Source organism: Poecilia latipinna, unplaced genomic scaffold (assembly GCF_001443285.1).
Source record: "Poecilia latipinna isolate Pla-1442-1.1 unplaced genomic scaffold, P_latipinna-1.0 Scaffold59, whole genome shotgun sequence".
Classification (NCBI taxonomy): domain Eukaryota; kingdom Metazoa; phylum Chordata; class Actinopteri; order Cyprinodontiformes; family Poeciliidae; genus Poecilia; species Poecilia latipinna.
In genome coordinates this window covers 298,175-317,549 of record NW_015112675.1, presented here as the reverse complement: position 1 = coordinate 317,549, position 19,375 = coordinate 298,175, and the positions used below count along the sequence as shown (strand labels likewise).

General features: G+C 39.5%; 1 protein-coding gene across 7 annotated transcripts in view; it reads left to right on the top strand.

The window, feature by feature from the left end:
- cacnb2a (calcium channel, voltage-dependent, beta 2a) overlaps nucleotides 1–17,666 on the top strand; it is a 66,653-nt gene extending 48,987 nt beyond the window's left edge. For 5 of the 7 annotated variants that reach the window (XM_015056037.1, XM_015056070.1, XM_015056045.1 and 2 more), the window contains 11 exons: nucleotides 4,091–4,213; nucleotides 4,297–4,433; nucleotides 4,555–4,631; nucleotides 4,868–5,001; nucleotides 8,351–8,431; nucleotides 8,529–8,587; nucleotides 10,406–10,515; nucleotides 11,947–12,098; nucleotides 12,889–12,984; nucleotides 13,530–13,712; nucleotides 14,732–17,666. In XM_015056037.1, coding sequence (XP_014911523.1) covers nucleotides 4,091–4,213; nucleotides 4,297–4,433; nucleotides 4,555–4,631; nucleotides 4,868–5,001; nucleotides 8,351–8,431; nucleotides 8,529–8,587; nucleotides 10,406–10,515; nucleotides 11,947–12,098; nucleotides 12,889–12,984; nucleotides 13,530–13,712; nucleotides 14,732–15,502 — 1,923 coding nt within the window. In that variant the 3' untranslated portion in view covers nucleotides 15,503–17,666. Of the gene's footprint in view, nucleotides 1–4,090; nucleotides 4,214–4,296; nucleotides 4,434–4,554; nucleotides 4,632–4,867; nucleotides 5,002–5,218; nucleotides 5,239–8,350; nucleotides 8,432–8,528; nucleotides 8,588–10,405; nucleotides 10,516–11,946; nucleotides 12,099–12,888; nucleotides 12,985–13,529; nucleotides 13,713–14,731 lie in introns of all 7 variants that reach the window. The other 2 variants (XM_015056061.1, XM_015056086.1) reach the window with 1 other exon arrangement.
- Nucleotides 17,667–19,375: the final 1,709 nt, after the last annotated feature.

Genomic DNA, 19,375 nt, shown 5'->3' with positions numbered 1-19,375 from the left:
GAAATAAAACAGTCGCTCTCCAGCTGTGCAGGAAAATCAGAAGAGTAAATACCTGGCAACTCGAAGGGCCCGGTCGATATACTCAAGCAACCTTGGAGAATTATAGAATAATCTTCCCATTATGGAATAATAAAAGTTATTATGGTGCCATATAATAATGGATGCTACAGACTGGGAGTACAGCCTGAGGCCGGTTGCACAGGGCTGTGGAGAAATCATTTCAAATCGATCCACAACATTCAAGGTGAAACAATGTTGGGTTGTTGATTTATAGTGCGTGGCCCAGTGTGTGTGTGTGTGTGCGCATGTGTGTGTGCTAGTCTTGGAAAGCTGTGGTATGTAAAATGTAAATCAGCCACAGCAAAGGCAAGTGTTCACTCAGCTGGTGAAAAATACATATGAGGTGATATTAGATCAAGCATTGTGGGTTGTTTCCAACTCTCACACAGTTCCTAGTTAAAGTTTAATCAGCTATGCTGCATCTCATTCTCAGTTCCTTTTTCCTTTTTTCCTATCGAGTGGTTTTCCTTGTTTTTCATCCTCATTACTGTTTGGGGTTTTTTTGCACCCTGTACAGCCTCCATAACGAAGGCTTGTGTTTTGTAAGAAGCAGCGTGGTTCTGATATGTCTCCGTTCAGAAGTCTGCAGTACATGTCTCGTTTGAACCGTTCAGTCATCAGCGATGTACCTGAGCGTGTGTGCGCATGATTGCCTCCGGGTTCTAATATGTCCCGATAAAGCCAAGTCAAGCTGAGCATAAGGTCAGGAGAAAGGAAAGATGCAGCTGTCTGTGAAATGAATGAAACGGCATAAATTTGTAATGGACTTCACAACTTCATTCAGTGTACGCAACGCCAAGGACTCTCTGTCCTTCAAGACCTCCAGCATTTCATATTTTTAACTGGGTGTTTTAGGGGAAGCACATTTGCATACATTAGACTAAAAATATCACTCTGCTGAATATTTACATTGTTATCTGCATGAAGGGAATCATTTCGTAGGCGGTTATTAATTAGCCATCATTATCATTTTAAGCTGGTTGTTTTCCAATGAGCCTGACAATTATTCTACAGTGCTGGGATTCAATAAGCATTACCAGCAGTTTCCTGCAAATGCAGCAGGAACAAAATCCTAACCGTCCGAATTTATATAAATCAAATGAGTCTTCCCACCTACGGTAGATTTTGTATTGTCCCAACAATCCTTTTTTTTATATTACTCTCTGCTTGAAAACTCAGTAGCTCTAAAGTGCAATAAAAATAACATCAAGTTTCACCAGTGGTAAATGGGGTGTGCATTAGTATTGTTCTTGTGACCCATCACCAATGACATTCGGGACGTTGTTGTCTCTCTGAGCTAAGATTTATCTACATATATCTGACTCAGTGCTTGCAGATACACTTCATTATGCTTCTCCTCATGCTGTTTCCATGTGAAGCAGTTTGCTAAAATGTTAGGACAGGGTTGCTGTGTTTAATCTTTGTTTTGATATGACTCATTGATAATTTGGCTCTTTCAACGCAGCTACAGTTAACCATGGGTAGAAAAAAAGCCAACAGAAAGCTTTTCCCGAATCAGACTCTTGTTCTCTTGCTTTATAAACTTAGCATTGTTCTTTGCATAAGTTTGTTTTCCCGCAAGTGTGCAAAGGAGGTCACATGACACAAACAGACTGGAAGGTGCAGCAACCATCAGTGTGGACAGGGGGTGGAAAAAGTACTTACATGAATGAAGTATTTGTTTGCCTAATCGAACAAAGAACTTTGAAATAAAATGGTCTCCTGATTTTCACATAATAGCAAGTGAACATAATCAGAAATTCATACAATCAATATCTTTATATTTCTGTCTTTAACTCTGGATCATCCAGAGAATTTCGGACCGGTTACACTTCCGAATGATTCATAGGTCACATTTAATTGGCCAAATAAATTAGGATTTCTAAAGTGCCTTGAATTGAATTGAATTGGAATTGAGAAGAAAGCCAGACTCCAAAGACTAAGATACAAACACCTTTTATAAAATGTCTTTTCAAAGTGGTGCCTGTCATTTTCATTTTAGTTCATCATTTTTATTTAAGTGTATTAGCTTTTCTCTTTGAATGTACACTGTCATAAAAAAAAAATCACATCACATTAAATCATCAGCTCCAATATCTAAATATCTAATCTTTTTTCATATATTGATAAGTGGGAACAAAAATCATCAGACAAATGATATGTCCAAATATGTTAGGAAAACCTGCAGGCTATCATGGAGTGTCCTATTTGTTTTTGCCTAACTCTAACCTGCACTAAGAATGATGTATAGGCATAGATGGTCAGGATTGATCTTTTGCAAGTGCAATATATTATAGCTTAGACCTTCTAGTCTGTTGTTCGAATCTCGGTTTCATCTAATCAGAGAAGCAATCAGTGCAGCTTTAAAAGGACAGCACAACATATTTTGACTCTTACTACAGGGCGAGATATTCTCATCTGTTCTTCTATGTTTCTCATGGAGTTTTGCTATAGGGCTAACGCTGTGGTGAATTTTATCTCTGTTTTCCTGTTTTGTTTTTTGGTTGCCTAGAGAAAATCAGATTGCGGTCCAGCAGGGGAGATTTGAGTGCACTTTGAAAGCATTTTTCAAAATCTGTGTAGAGTCCAGCTGAATTATAGCCTCAAAGCTCTGATCCGGTGGGTTCATTTTGGTGTCCTGGTTGGATACTGCACATCACGGCTCTCTCTTTTTATCTGCAGGTAAATATTTAGCATGTGAGGGTGCAGCTGGGGGATTATTTTAAGCTGCATCCTCGTGCATTCTGTTTGTTTTTTTCCAGTTGACTTTTATCCAGCTTTTTGCTCTGTCAAAGGCTGAGCAAATGTAATCTGGTTGAGGGCATGACCATGCTGCCAACTGTTGCAGCCACTGCCGCCAGACTGGCTCCAAGATTATGTCCAAAAGCATTTTATGTAACTCTTAAAGGAATGTGTGCCTCAATTTGATATTTTAGCGTGACCAAAGTAATACCAAATCTTAATTATCGTGCAGGAAGAGGAGATGTGTGTTCTTGCAGCAAAGTAATCGGCGGTGAAAAGGTGCTCCCATCACCCCTCGCAGTCTTCCAGAAATATTTCATTAGATCTTGCTTTATCGTAATGATTATGTGTCCAGAAGAGGAAAGGCAGCAGTTATCAGACAGGAAGGTCATTATTGAGCCTGCGGTCGTAAAGATTGTTAAATTGATTTATGAAGCATTTGCACAAGAGCTGTTTGTGCTTTTTATAAGTGTAAGACAAGAGTGCTGCTTTACAAAAAGGTGTGGAAACATTGATCGGCTGACAGGCTGTATGTGAATTACAATAGAAATGGGAAACTCGTCGCAGAGACAGCGACTGCAGTCAAGCCATTTTTGGTGAGAAGTCCCGATGAATCAGAACTTGCACAGATCTCTTACCCAAACATATTTTTACATCTGTAAAAACGAAAATTTCAACTCGCTAGTAATGGCAGCCATTAAACTGGGATGAGACGGGTGAAACTGTTCGAAAAGTGTGGTTAATTAGAGTTAACTTACGATTTAAAGGGGTTAGGTTACTTTTTCCACATAGGAATAGGTTTATTTGGTATTTTCTTTCACTCTTGATAAATAAAATCCAATTTTAAAAGCTGTTTTTTATTATTATTGTTATTTTATTAAAATTGTTTTTGTCTGTTTGCATTACTTTGATGTTTTGAACTATTTAAGAAATCCGCAAGTTCTTTGTTGATGGCTACAAAACCTGTGGATTAGCAGCTACAACTTTCCAAGAGATATTTAACCAAATATTTCTGGGAATGCATAAATTTGAGTTTGTACTTACAATATTGATTCTGTGTGGATTGCTATTAAAAATGTAAGCTTTTTCACTCGATTCTTGGTTGTTCCATGTTGTAATATACTTGGAAAAGAAGCAGTTCAATTGTGTCAATGAAGCTCAAAATTCCTATTTGTGATGATGATGATGATTTTATCTTAACGTCCCGCCAGAAATGTTTCTTTGTCAAATCAAGAGTTTGTTTGATTTGACATTTCTGTCTTTCTTTCCATTTTGTTCCCTCTGGTAGACCAAACCAGTTGCATTTGCTGTCCGCACAAATGTCAGCTACAGCCCAAGTCATGACGACGACGTACCTGTGCCCGGCATGGCTATCTCCTTCGACGCTAAGGACTTCCTTCATGTCAAAGAGGTGAGCTGTTACTGTTAAAGTTGACATTTAAGAAGCTGATATTAGGGATGCTCCTCATACCTTTAAGTGTATTGTTCTGGCAGAAATTCAACAACGACTGGTGGATAGGACGTCTAGTGAAAGAAGGCTGTGAAATTGGCTTCATTCCCAGTCCGGTGAAGCTGGAAAACACTCGCATCCTCCAGGAGCAGAGAGCCAAACAGGGCAAGTTCCACTCCAGGTATTACCAACCTGTTCGTCTCTGTCATTTTTGTTTGGCTATGAAATCCGTTACAAGGAGCAAAAACTGTTTCCGCTCTAGTGTTTTTTCTGACTTAAACGACACAATTTTGCGGTTTCAGCAAACTGGGAGCAAACTCATCGTCTAGTTTAGGTGAAGTGGTTCCTAACTCAAGGAAATCTACTCCTCCTTCATCTGGTAAGTTCCATTGGGGAAACATTTTATTTTTTGTTCATTTTTAACCAACCTATAACAACTGAAATCTAACTGAAGGCAAAGGGAAAATTTTCTAGCAATATGTATGTATATATATGTATTTTTTTATGCTTCATTTTACTCTCTCTGTAGTAAATCCATTCTGCGCTACATTCAGTGTGACCCGTCAGTTGTGATTACCTCTGTGTGACGTTGCTCTTGTCTGTCTGTGTCGGTAGCTGTTGACATAGACGCCACAGGTTTAGACCCAGAAGAAAATGAGCTCCCAGTCAACCTGCGCTCCCCTAAAGCCAGTCCAAACACTGTTATATCACCCCTAGCAAAAGAGAAACGAATGCCCTTCTTTAAGAAGGTAAACTCTAGAGCTCCGCACTGCCTCTTCTTCTTCTCTGCCCGCCGGCACGGCTCCGTCTAAAAAAAAAACGCCTGTGGCCCCTCGGCTTCACACAGCGCCCTCGCTCGTTTGTCAAGCACCAGTGTCCCTGTCGTCCCGCGATGTGCACTCCACTGTTAGCATGCCTGCCTGATCTTAACCTCTCTCTCTTTCCCTTTCTTCTGGCTAATCACAGCTAAGCAGAAGCAGAAGTCGGTAAGTTTTGGTGTTCAGACCAACAAGACAGCGGGGTCTGAGGAGGAATCTTCTGATCTGTTTAAACTCTGCCTTTCCTAAGCAAGAGGCTTCACCTCTTTACTAACTTCCTGCCCTTCTCATTGTTCTCACAAACCTCTCTGTGTGTGTTGACGTTTGTATGTGATGTTGTAATCCTGACTTACTGGGACCTCAATGTGAGCGGTTTTTCACTAAGACTCAGAGTAGGCACCATAATGTTTTTAGTTTATATCACTATTTGTAGGACTAATACTTAAAAAAAAATGTAGCACATTTTTATCTCACTGCAATGTAATCAATTTCTGAACTGGCGGTTGAACCTTACGGAGCTAAACTGAAAACGCCACTTATGGCTCTACACATTGTTCATTCACAGCCAAAATGAGGATGAAGTAACATTACAACTAAACTTGGTATTGTACGACAGATGGGAGGAGAAAAAAATATTAAGAGAAAATTATGTTGCTTCAGGGGCTAAATAAGAGAGAATTTAGAAAAGCTTGACTTGGTTTGTCCGATCATAATTTTTATTTATTTTTTACCAAAACTCTGAAATTGCATCTTTTCTAAAATGTCAAACTTGTTCTGTAGTCTGTCAAAGACATCGATAAGAATGGATTCAGACAACATTCCAGTGAGCGTGGCATTTTCAGTTTGACGAAAAGCCATGTTTCACATCATCACATTGTATTACAAGGATTAACTTCGTCCCACCAGACGTATTTGAGCAGAAGCACATTGTTCAATAATAGCCCTGCTCTAGCCAATGGCAGTGTTCATCAGTTCCCACAGCGTAGTGACGTGAGAAAACATTCAGAAGTGGGTCGATGAGTAAGAGAGGGTGATGGACTGCAAGACAAAAGTCATAATAAATCCACTGAAACACTTATTAGAACAACATATAAGGTTGAGACAGGGACATCAGCGTCAGGGGTGACGGAGAACATGACTGGCTGATGAATGAAAAATCCTTTAGATTAGGTTCCTGTTTCTCAGCTGGCTGCCCCCAGAGTTCATGTTGAGTCACGGACCGTTTTTTCTTCAGGGAATAGAGGATTTTAGTGTTTATCTGGTGCTTTTCAACATGAAACATCCCATTTAAGTTTAAAAACTTAAACTGTCTTTGAAGAATACATAAATGGAGAAGTAGATCAGCAGTGGCCCATTGGCTTTAGAAGGTTATAGGGATTTATTTAGTGTATAAGATTGGATAATGGGGATTTTCAAGGCTTGGACAGGAATGATTTTTTTTTTTTTTTATGATTTCAGATGTTATTTCTTATACCTTATCTAGAAACAGTGTCCAAAGTGTGGCCCATTAGACATATGTGAGCTGTAAAAATTTGACCTGCCAGTGCAGGCGGTTGATGTGGATTTACACGATTTATTTTGGACAAGACTTTCACTTTCACTGCATACAGTGGAAAATTTTGGGCAAGACACAAATTGTTCTTCTTTTAAGAACAATTAACCTCATATTTTGATTATAATCTAGTTTCACTTCAAATGGGACATCTGACTCTCAAACAAATGCAGGGTTGACTGAGTCCGTTCACTAAACCTGGATTAATACACCAAGCATCTTCTGAAATAGTTACTTGCAGTTATCATATCACATCACTGCTGCGGAAAATAGACAAATAAGGTTTTCTTAAGCAAATACATGGAAAAGAATTAATTTAGATTCTGTGACGACATGACATAACGCTTGGACACTACTGATCTAAAGATATAAAGTAAAATTCTAATTTACCTTATTAATTGTTTTGAGCCCATGTTAGATACAATCACACATATTATTATTATACCATTACAAAAAGGTCAGCTTTGCAGCTTTTTGGCTTATACATTCTTTTAGTTCAGAGTTCAATTTGAGCATGTTATTCTTTTCTTTCTGTTAGATGGCAAACAAATCATTAACATATTTTTTTTTGGTTTTACAAAAGCAAAATAAAATAAATAAAAATCACAGTGCTTCAAATTGTGCTTCAAATAATCTAATTAGGATAATTCAGTCCAAATTTGGTGTCAAGTCTAATTGTGGTAAACTTTAAAGTTTGTATGTCAAAAAGAAAATCTCTGAAACATCCCATTAATACTACGTCGTATAAGAAACTAACCTCAGTATTGGGTGGTTTCCAGATCTAGGGATGATAAAATATTCTAAATGAAGTAAAATTGAAATTGGATCATCCTCCTTCTTGTTGACCTTAAAAATTAGTTCCTGTTATTTTTCTTTAATAACAAAATCACACCAGCAGTTCGCAAGTGTAACTCAAGAATTTGTCGTCATTTTAAGAGACACCCTTGAGTTTTAAGTGAATATTAATTCCTTTTAATACTTTTCTTAGATCTTCATATGGGGCTCCTATGTGAAAGAAAGTTGAAGCGGTTTTAACGAGAACAGAAAATAACAAACAAAGGGTTTTATTTATTCACTGAAATAAATCATTTCAGTTCATATTTTAATGGAGTTTAAGTCTCCAGCGTTTGCTGATTTCTATTCAGAGAGAGAATTCCAACAGATTACTCCATCTGACATTTGCAAACTAAGTAAATTATGTACAATAACCAGATAATGGACTGAAAGACTTTACTAAATATAGTGGATATCTGCCGTGATATCAGTGCTGAATGCTGATCTGAAACTCCTCAGACTGAGATCCCAGCTTGTCCCAACAGTGAGCTTGTTTTTCTAGCTGTGTCCTCTGTTGATTTTCTGTCTCCGACTAACCGTCCCTGTACGATGACCTGCTCCTTTTTTTTTTTTTTTTTTTCTGTTTGTAGTGACATGGACCATGACACATGCGATACGATCCGTCTCAAGATTCCTTTGAGTTTATTCAATTTTTGCTTATAGTGGTCTCTTTTTATATACTCCAAAACCACTAACATTGTTAAAACTTGAGTTAACTGGCTAATTGTGTTAGACATCAAAGCCTGCTTGTGTTGCGATGGGCTCAACGGGACATACGGTGTCATGGTTCTGTAAAGTTCTAGCATTTTTAAATATATGTTCCTTACAAGTTCAAGTGTTTGTGTCTGTCGTTTTATTAAAAACTGAGTTTCTCCTTTGTCCGTTTTTTTTAAGACGGAACACATTCCTCCATACGACGTTGTGCCTTCCATGCGGCCCGTAGTTCTGGTTGGACCGTCTCTGAAGGGCTACGAGGTGCAGCAAATTTTTTTGCGTTTTAAAACTTTGACACGTCCACCGTGAGCAAACTGTAACTTTCGGTCACCACCTCTCGCCAATCTCCTGTCAACAGGTGACGGACATGATGCAAAAAGCACTGTTTGACTTCCTGAAACACCGATTTGAGGGAAGGTGAGTGCGCTGAAGTTAAAAAACACAAGGTTCTCATCCCACTTCCTTCCTGAATTCTTTCTCTCTCCATGTCAATAGGCTGGTATTTATCTGTCCCCTGAGGTTAGAGAAGGGAGTGTGTTACACGTTTGCTTGGCCTGGAGATGTGTGCTGCTGCTTTAAATAGGTCCTCTCCATGTCCTTAATAGGCCATAATGAGCCCTGGAGCAGAGCTGGGTTCTTTTTATTCAATGCTGAAGCCATGGAAGTTACTTGAGATCCACTCAGGCTGTCAGCAGCAGCAAAGAACATTGCTCATTTGATTGTAATCTGGTAATAGGGTGTTATTTGCCCTCAGTCTTTACTTAGTTGGCACTTATTTTCTCACTTGTCCTTAAATGCAATGAGGTTATACGTGATACTCATCTGTAACCTATAGGTTAACATATAAATTACCAGGGATAACATGTGACCCCCAAGGGAGACGAATGGAAAGTGGACTAACCCTATAAATACTTTTAAAAGAGCATTTTAACAATACAAGTCTTATTCATACGCCTGTGCTTTTATACAGCAATAGGTATGTAACTAAGGGTTGAGTCTTGCCAAACGGCCCTTCAACGTATCGTGGGGAAAACTGGTGTCAAACTCACAGCTGCTGATTACCAGACAACTGAAACATGTGGATATCATATTGTTTATTAACATGTAAAATATTGTCCCACACATTTCACATGTGAAAATTTAACTCTATAGTAATGTGAAAACTTCCCACAATTCCGCTCATGTTTGGATATTGTATTTTGTAGTACCATGTAAAGTACATTTCTATGTGTTTCTTCATGTGACAATCATTCTGTGTAGTGACGTGAAACACTTGTTACGTAAATACATTTCCACAGATGTTTTACATGTGAAAATCGCATCACGTAGTGAAGTGTAAAAACTTAAAATGTGGGATGAATTTCTATGCGTTTCATGTTTGGAGTTGATTTTGTATAATAACATGTTAAATGTATAATATCTCTGTCCACGTGTAGAAACATTTCCCCACTGTTTTCACATGTGGAATTTGTGATACTAGCATGTGTGTGCACAAGTGTTAAAAGTTACACACATTTTACATTTGTGTAATAATGTTGCAAGAAATGTTGTGGTTTAATACTCTTCTTGTCCAGAAGCAAGAAGAGTATTCACTTTACTGGCCATTCACTAAATCTTAAACTGAAATAAAAACTATTCAAGGAATTTAGCTTCCTTTTTTTTCTTTCCAAATCAAACACAGATTAGTTCCTTGATCATCTGTTCTGCTTTTCAGCCGTCTTGTTTGTTTTACGGTGAGCCGAATAGTTTCTCAGAAATCACTAAAAGAGGTATCTGCTTTCCTTTCAATATAACTGAGCATGATGGAATTTGGTTGGTGCTGCTCAAAGCAGCGAAAAGAATAAATGTGTTTGACATGTGATCGTTATGAGGCAGGTTTTTCTTCTTTTTTTAATGACGTTGGCTCACCTGACTGAGGTTTTGCAGACATTCATTTCTGTGCAAATCTGTTAAGGTTTTAGCACAGCATTTCAAAGGGCGTTAAACGAGGAGACGTGTTTTTTTTTTTTTTTTTTTTTTTTTAATCATTATTATTATTATTAAAACTTTGCGTACTTAAGTCATTCCCAGGTTATGGACCACTAACAGTTGCTTGCTGAAAGTTTATGTTCTACCACCATCTTTTTGTTGCTTAACATTGTATGCCGCATTTCTAATTACATATATATGCATATGTACTTTTTTTTTTTGGTCGTGTCAAATTGATTCAATAAACTCCATCCTTCTCTTTTTCAGAATTTCAATCACTCGTGTCACGGCGGATATCTCGCTTGCCAAGCGCTCGGTTCTGAACAATCCCAGCAAGCACGCCATCATCGAGCGCTCCAACACGCGATCCAACTTGGGTAAGTTTGCTCTAAATCAGCCTGGGAACATCTGGGTTCCCTGATTCATAATGTTTTCAAGGAGAACAGTTGACGCAAACGCGGAAGGAAACAATTATAGAAACTCTTGACAACGATAACGATGACTCCCAAAAGCTCTCTGTGGCCTTTGCTGGCCTCGCTTTGTTGGGGAATGAAAGATTGGGTGTAGAGGAACGATAACGAGCACCACAGCTGCTCTGATATGACTTATGTTGATTAGAGTTTAGATGTGATTAGAATGAAAGGGATTCCTGAGCAAAATAAAGGCGACAAAGGCTAATCTTGACTATTTATCACCAGAATAATCAGTCAGCAGCTACGGCAGCACTAGGAGTCCCTGCCAAAGTGAATAATGAAAGTAAAACATGCTATTATATCATTTGTACTTAAGGATCTCGTCATTTAAGAGAGTTACCGCACTGTATGATGATTATTTAGTCTGTTTCTTGTTGTTTTTTCTACTCTAATTGGGGTTTTTTTTTCGCTAAACATAGCAAAACAGATACTTAGAGCAAATGATTGTGCTTTCTTTATATTTGACGAGTCCCACATGAGACCTATTGAATCAGTTCACTAACAAAAATATCCCTCTCTTTATGAAATAATTGAATAGAATATGATGGTTGAAAGAAGATCACTGGAAGATTAGAGCAGTTATTTGTAGACAACGTCTTATTGAAAACGAGTGGAAATTATTTTTCTGCTTTGGTTGTTTTGTCGGGAAAATGACACTGAATGAATTGTCGTTCCTGCAGTATGACTGGAACGTTTTTAATGTTGTCTGTTTACGTCAGGCTTAGTTACTGTTGGGAGTTTTAAACTTTCACTCCTGTCTTTCTGGGATGTCTACAGACGTGGTTTTGCTGTCAAATCTCTACTGTTTAAGTCCCATCTGTCGGAGCGTGGTTTTCTGCTGTCCGGAAACATTTGAACTCATTTAAATATTCTCCTGATTGGGACGAGCAAGGGAAAAAGCCTGGAATTTGAGTGAAGTATTTCGAGGTTTGTGTGGTAAAAAGGAAACAGTTGCTTGGAAATGTTACAAATGTAAAACCATGTTTCCTGTACCATTGCCTAAAGGTTGTGTGTGGATCCATCTAGACATCCATCCGTCTGCCCATCCATCTATTCGTCAGTCTTATTCATCTCTCCTTCTAGTTTGTAGAATACCTGCCAAAAATTCATGGCGAACGTTTGTATTTATAATTTAAAAATGACTCAAAAAAGCAAAGAGATGGTAAAAAAAAATGTGTAATTTTGGCGTTAAAAGTGTATAAAACCTGAAGTGAACTGAAGCCCTTCCCCTCAGATCCTAATGATTTTACACCCGAGTCTCACATTTTACTTCTTTCGCTAGCTTTAACCAAATACAACTCCACAGCTGTTCTAACAGGAATCTCATCCTTTCAGCTGAAGTCCAAAGCGAGATCGAGCGGATTTTCGAACTGGCCCGCACGTTGCAGCTGGTGGTTCTGGATGCCGACACCGTCAACCATCCGTCTCAGCTTGGGAAGACATCCCTAGCCCCCATCATCGTCTACGTGAAGATCACCTCCCCCAAGGTGAGACAAAATCTGCACGAAAACAAGGGTTTCTGTAGCATTGAAACCGTCACAGCTTGTGCTGTTTTCCTGTAACTTTGCCGCTCCCTGGCAATAATCTTAATTTCAGTATGTCAGACGGGATTGCCAATTTGTGAGAAAGAAATGTAGGGGAGGACTGATTCATCACTCTGACCTTCACCAAATGTAAAAAAAAAAAAAAAAAAGGATCGTGATTCAACGATCGGTCAAAACAGGCATGTGAGTAATGCAGAAAATGAAATTAGATACTAAAGATATAAATGATGAGGCTTTAAGTCTGTGGGTGATGTTCGCAGTGAGACATAATGAATTGGCTTTAATGGCTGTACTTTATCTTACCACAAAGACAAAATCATGGTTTATATTGTAGAACTCATGTTGCCTGTAAACAGTGAGGGGAGGAGAGGTCAAATCAATAAATTATTTTTAATCAGTTCAATCCATCTGATGACTCCAAAGGATTAAGACAACCTTACTTTGATTTGGAGTGTCATGCAAGAGGCTTAAGCCGGACTTTAATACTCTTTAAAGTTGACTAAATTCTCTAATCCTTTAAGGTAACCTTGATCAATTTTTATTCAAAATAACCAAAACTCTGCTGCTGTTTCCTTGGACTCTATTGTCTAATTGCATTCTTTAGCAACTGTGAGTTTGTGAGGATTTTATTTTGTCCTCCCTCTTTTTTTAAGGTGAAGACGAACAGACTATAGCATTTTTTCCCACACAAAGTCTTGATTTAATTTAGTTGTCTGTCCCTACTTGCTTTCAGGTGCTGCAGCGGCTCATCAAGTCCAGAGGCAAGTCTCAGGCCAAACACCTGAATGTCCAGATGGTGGCCGCTGACAAGTTGGCGCAGTGTCCTTCTGTGAGTACAGACAGATCTTCACTAATGGGACCCGGGGTTTAAATAACTTTCAGTTTGGTGTTCTTTGGCTCAAACTTGAAGTGTTTTTTTGGGGGGGTTTGTTTTTCTCTCAGCAATTTCTTTAGCCGAAAGCTTCATATTTCTCGCCAGTAATTTTTCCACTCATTAATCAGCTTGGTTGTTATTTTTGAAAGTGGGGTGAGCATCCCCAGCTTGCAAAAGAACAGGCTTAATTTAATTCAAATAGCCCTGGGTGTTCTCAGGGAATTACTGTTCAAGGTTTTCCTGAGAATTCATTGCTAAAGTCGGGGAGGTGGGGGTGGGGGTTATTCGGAGGAATGTTTGTTCAACATACGCTCTGACATTTTGTGCTTATGAAGAGTAGGACCAGTTTTTAACCATTGAACGCGTCTGTCGTCATCTGCGGACTTCTCACGGCATTCCGATAGTCAGTTTCTCAACAGTACGGCCTGATATTCCTTGACCTGGTCAAGTCGTGTGTCTGTTTCATTTCCTTAACACTGGGACTGTCTCTCTTCTCCCAGGAGATGTTTGATATCATCCTCGATGAGAACCAGCTGGAAGATGCGTGTGAGCACATGGCTGATTACCTCGAAGCTTACTGGAGGAGTACTCACCCCACCGGTTCCAGCCCCCCTGACCCGGTACTGACAAACCTGCCCGCAGCGGCCCTCCCAAGCGCACAGACGCCAGCCTCTGCTGTGCAGGTACGAATCCCGAGGAGTTTGGCACAAGGACAATAGCACATGTGCAGTCGGAGTAATGCAGTGTTAGAAACTGGCTGTACTGGTCAGTCGTTAAAATGATGTTTGCATTCCAAAACGAGCCATTTTGATTTTCTAACATTTAGCTTTATTTGAAACACATCTTTAATAGCACCGTATGGTGCAGGGCTGCATGATGCAGGAAAAAACTGAAATTGCAATCCAACTGATATAGGCCCAGGAGTTTTAAATAAAGTACAATGTTTACAAAACATGCATTTGTTTTAAAAAAAAAAAAAATCTTTGGCACCCAAAAAAATCGGGCCTCTGTCAGCCTTTTCTGTAGTCTCTCTTTAAGGAAAGTCTAAAGGTATTTGGTTGATTATATTTTCGGGTATCATATTGGAGAGGATCAAACACAAATCTACGGCATTTGTAGACTTTTGGAAAAAAAAATGTAAAAGCACATTATGTCTTTCCATTTCAAACCCATACGCTCCCTGTGTTGATCTATGACATGAACGACCAACAAAACTCTGCAGTTTATGGTTGCAAAGTGGAAAAATGGTGAAAAAAATCCCAGGAGTTTGAATAGTTTTGGAGACTCACTTAACTGCCTGTTTTATTAATGCTCAGCCTGTAGAACAAGTAGTTGCAGAAGTCTGCAAATGGTAAGGTGTTTACCTGCACTCTTTCTCCACCCACTGCCATCACTCTGGGGAATGTAAGACTGAGAATGAGGACAATGCCAATGAGGATGAGGAGTGAGCTTATATTTGCTTGTGTGGTAAGTGTGGCGAAGCCGTGCGACTGAGGTGGAAAGAGTAGCTTAAAACCTTTCCTGGATTTGACACAGTTCTGTGCTTTTGTGTGATGATCCATGCAGGGAAGCTGTGCATGACGCTAAATGATTCTGAGTTGAACTGGATGTGCTGAGTGATATTTTCTGTGAGGTTTGCGGTGAGGTTTCCTGGATGTTCTCACTGTTTTTGTCTTTATTAATAAAGTGCCACTGCTTCCAGGGCAACGGTACAGAGCAGAAAGGAGAAAAGGCGTTGGTGGAGAGGAAGGGGTCCAAAGAAGACAACCAGCAGCATCATCATCATCACAAGCACCATCACCACCACCACCAGAGCCAGGAGCAGGCAGACATAGAGGCTGACGGGGACAGCAATGAGGAGGAGAGGCCTCTAAGGACAGAGTTCAGCAAGAGAGCCCCACACATCCACCACAGGTTATCGTCCACCAGAACTGAGCATCACAACCACCACCACCACCATCACCACCACAGCAGCAAAGCCAGGGGCCTCTCCCGGCAGGAGACTTTGGACTCCGAGACCCCCGAGAGCAGAGAGAGTCGCGAGAGCAAGGACTCGGCTCGCATCGAGTCGCGGGCTCCGCTCCGCCATCAGGACGAGGAGGAGGAAGAGGAAGAGGATGAGGAGGAGGAGGACGACGACGACGAGGAGTTAGGGGAGGGCCACCCCCAGGAGCAGGAGCGCGACGAGCCACTGCCCCACCGGGACCACAACCACCATCACCACCACCACCATCACCGCAGCGGGGCGGACGAGGCCGGCCAGGGACATCACCGCTCCAAAGAGCGCGAGCAGGACCACAACGAGCGAAACAAGCAGCGTTCTCACCACCACCACCGCCCAACGCGAGACCACCACCACCACCACTTCGAGCGGGACAGGGACAGGGAGCGGGACCGTGAGGGGGAGGTGGCTCCCAAAAAGAGAGGTGAGGCAGGTGAGGTGTGGGTCAGAGACTCACACATCCATCAATGACAGACCAAAGTCCTGCTGAAGCCCTTCTGGACTCTTCGTCCCCCCCATCATGCTGCTAAACCCTGAAGCATCCCGTTTCTCTCCCCATCTTTGTAAATGCTGATACGTCTTTTACAGGATTTTGATTATATATATATATATATATATATATATATATATATATATATATATATATATATATATATATATATATATATATATATAATATGTGTGTGTATCTATGCATAGACATTGTTTATGTGTGGATATGCATGACTATTTTTAAATATGCATATTTTAAACCTGTGTTTTGGTAAAGCATGACACAACAGCAGATTTTTTTCTGTTCTGAGCTGTGCTTTCTGTGATTAGCATTATAATTATTATTATTATTTTTAATATTATTATTATTGTTTTATTGCTTGCTACCACTTGAATAATTTGTTCCTTCAGACTACTGGGGGAGGGGTGGGAGGCTTACTGGCCAACATGGTTTGATGCTGTAACTGGAGATTAGCCTGGCACTTTGGGAAATTTGCTTATTTGGATTAAAACCCAGTCAAAAAAAAAAAAAAAGTTGAAAAATATTTATTTCTAATGCAACAAATATATTCCTGTTAGAATTTTATTCATAAGTAAAGAATTGTATCTGACTTGATGTAACTTTGTTTTACTGCTACTGTACTGCAAGACATTTTCATGTCATGAAGATTGATCCTGGATTTAACTTTATGAATATTTAAGCCAAAATGCAAAACTACTAGCAAGCCACACCCATTCACACAAAGTGGACATGGCTTGGGTGCCCTAATGCAGAGATGTTCAAATTTTTTTGACACAAAACTGTCAAGTCAACAAATCTTGCCAGCCAAAAAAAAAAAAAAAAGTTTTGTCCAAGCTGCCATATTTTAATGAAGCAAATAGTTTTGTTGGAAAGGGTTATCAATTGTATATTCAAAACTTAAAATTGTTTTTGCAGATTTGCCTCATTAAAAGAATGGTATCCAGTTTCAAATTTATTCAGATCTAAAATAAATAAATAAATAAATAAAAATAACTTTGTGCTGTTTTTGAATTGCAGTCAGGAGTCACAAAATAATCTGTCCAATGGCCGCAAATGGCCCGTGAGCCGCACTTTGGACATCCCTGCTTTACGTTGCATCTGCATAGCTATGCTCTAATGCTACAATGCTGCTGGAATTTTTCATGTTATGAGGGTTGATTCTGGTTTGGAGGGAGATGGGCTTAGCTTTATGATTATTTTAGACAAGACAAGAACTTTCGTCCTCAGCCTTACTTTTTCCAAAAGTTTAAAACATACAATTTTAACTACAAAAGTAATAAAGTGAGAAATATTCTCATGCATACACCCACATAATTTTGCAAGAGGCTGAGCTGACTTTAGTCTTTATATTTACCAGAAAATATAAACATAAAGAAAGCTTTTTCCCCAAAGTGTCAGACTACTCCTTATGTTTTCTGTTCAATTTCCACTGTTTAGTTCCTTCTCTTCATTCTATATTCACAGTTTCAGACATTTACTTTTGGCATATTTATGCCTCCTTTGAGGCGGATGAGCTCAACGGTAACCCTCTCTGTATAAACATGCAGTGCTATTCCTCTTATGGGTCCAGAAACATTTTCTAACATTGGTACACCATTTATCCTGCATTTTGTTTCCGATTCATGCCTGGTTCAAACAGACGTGGTTTCATACGACACTTGGGGAAATCTCCATTCTGGTTCATCTTTTCTCAAGTCTGACCCATTTCCTAATGAATGTTGTTGAATTCCCTGCTGGACTCCCACTTCCTACAGTACAAAGAATGTTAATTATAGGAAATGTTCAGAGTGTTCTGCACTTAAAATATTCATTCATAAAACAAGCTCAAAGTGTTCTAAATGTTCCTGTCCGCCATCTGTTCACTCCCCCAACCTGATCCGTGCAGTTTCCACCAGATATTTCTGCTCAAGCTACGTCTTTCATGACACTTTTTTTATTTTGACTCCTCTATTTTCAACCCCCCCCCATCCCACCACCACCTTTTTGTTCCCACCTGACAAGTGTAATTATAAAGACAATTTCTATGCTACATTTGTAGCCCCACAGATTTTATAATAGTGTACATGTGTATGTACATAATGCATAAATATGAAGAATAAAGTTGACAACAGAGAAATGTAATGGCGGGGGGAAAATCTCGATGTGTGCTTTGTCAGAGGAGTCTGTTTCAGGAGGGATGCTGCTTCTATAAATAGTCAAGAGAAACTCTGCTGGAGGAAAAAAAAAAAAAAGAAAACAACTGAGCAAGGCTCACCGGCCCTTCCCGCCCAGCCTCCAGTCGTCATGACAACCTCAACATCAATGACAACATGGAGCGTCTAAAATAGCAAGGCGCGTCTTTACGCAGATCTGCCATCTGCACAGACGAGTCCTCCTGCGGGTGCAGCTGATTGGCTCTTTTTAAAAACGTCAGCAGTCAAGCTGCTCTTATCACAGTGACTTCCATGTTTACAGAAAGGGATACAATGCATATTGAGCAATAGCAATTTGCTTAAAAATGTTATTTCATTATAAAAATATATGATTAAAATAAAAGGTTTTAGAATGTCTAAGGTCGCTACAGTTCCTTCCATGGCTCAAACAGTGGAGTTAAGTATCTTGGTGTCTAGTTCACAAGGGGTGGATGTATGGAGCAGGAGAGGGACAGGCCTATTGGGGCCTTGTCAGTCAGTAATCTAAGCCCAAAAGCAGAATTCTTGATTTAGTGGGCTATCGACATGGCTTTTTTCCAATATGGGTGCTGGGACTAATGCTCATGTACCATTATGTCAAGGAGTGGAGTGGGTGCATGGGTGGTGGGGGGGCGGGGTTGTACTTTTTAAAATTATTTTTGCCGTCATCACACTGGAAGTAGTGTCTTATTACGCTTGAAATAAGACAAAACTAACCTATAAGTAACTTTCGGCCAGCTATAGGAGTTTGTCTTAAGTCAATACGTCTTTAATATTGATAAAAAAGAAAAGTTCTAGTTCCACTGCCAGATTTTGTCATTTGTAAAATGTCGTAATAAGTGAAAAACAATCTGCCGATTAGTCAATATTAAAGAATTATTGACTTAAACAAGCTCCTTTATTTTACTGAAAAGTTACTTGTAAGTTGGTAACATCTTATTTCAAGTGTACTAAAATATTTGCACTAGAAACTGAACAAAAACACCATATAAACACCATGCTCGCAGTACGGTATTCCTTCCAATGTGACCTCTTTAAGTATAAAACCATGATGTTGCTGAATAATGAACTGATTTGAGATTTCTATCTGGCGCTAAATTAAAGAGTGGTTTCACTGTTTGAAGACTCTTGACCGCCTTTGATTAATGTTTAGGCACTGAGAGGACCTTAAATTGAGATGGGCATAACAAACTTGACAAAATATACATTTGAAGGTATGTTTTTCAAAAAATGTTCCAACACCTCAGTCTCGGAGCCAGTCAGCTGGCTGAGAGCAAACCCATACACTTGTTCCAAGAGAGGCAATTTTGGCTGTCTAGAAACACTTCTCGTCACAAAAAAAACACAGACAGTCGTGGTGTGGAGACTTAAGGAGCACCACCCACACCATACTGGTTTTAAAACGACAGTTTGCAAGCTACGAGTGACATGTCTGAGAAGCAGCTGACTGTAGACTCGATTAGAGTTGATAACCTAATTATCTTGCTCGAAACGCTTGTGCAAAGCTATGAAGAGCAGAAAAACAGTTGGACATGGACTTTTTCGTGTGTATTTTTAACATCAGAATAATCCAGAAAAAATGTGTCATATTATTTAAGCAGCAGTGACTATAGTTATATCTATTTTTTTTTAAATGCAATTCGATCATAGTTTGTCAAA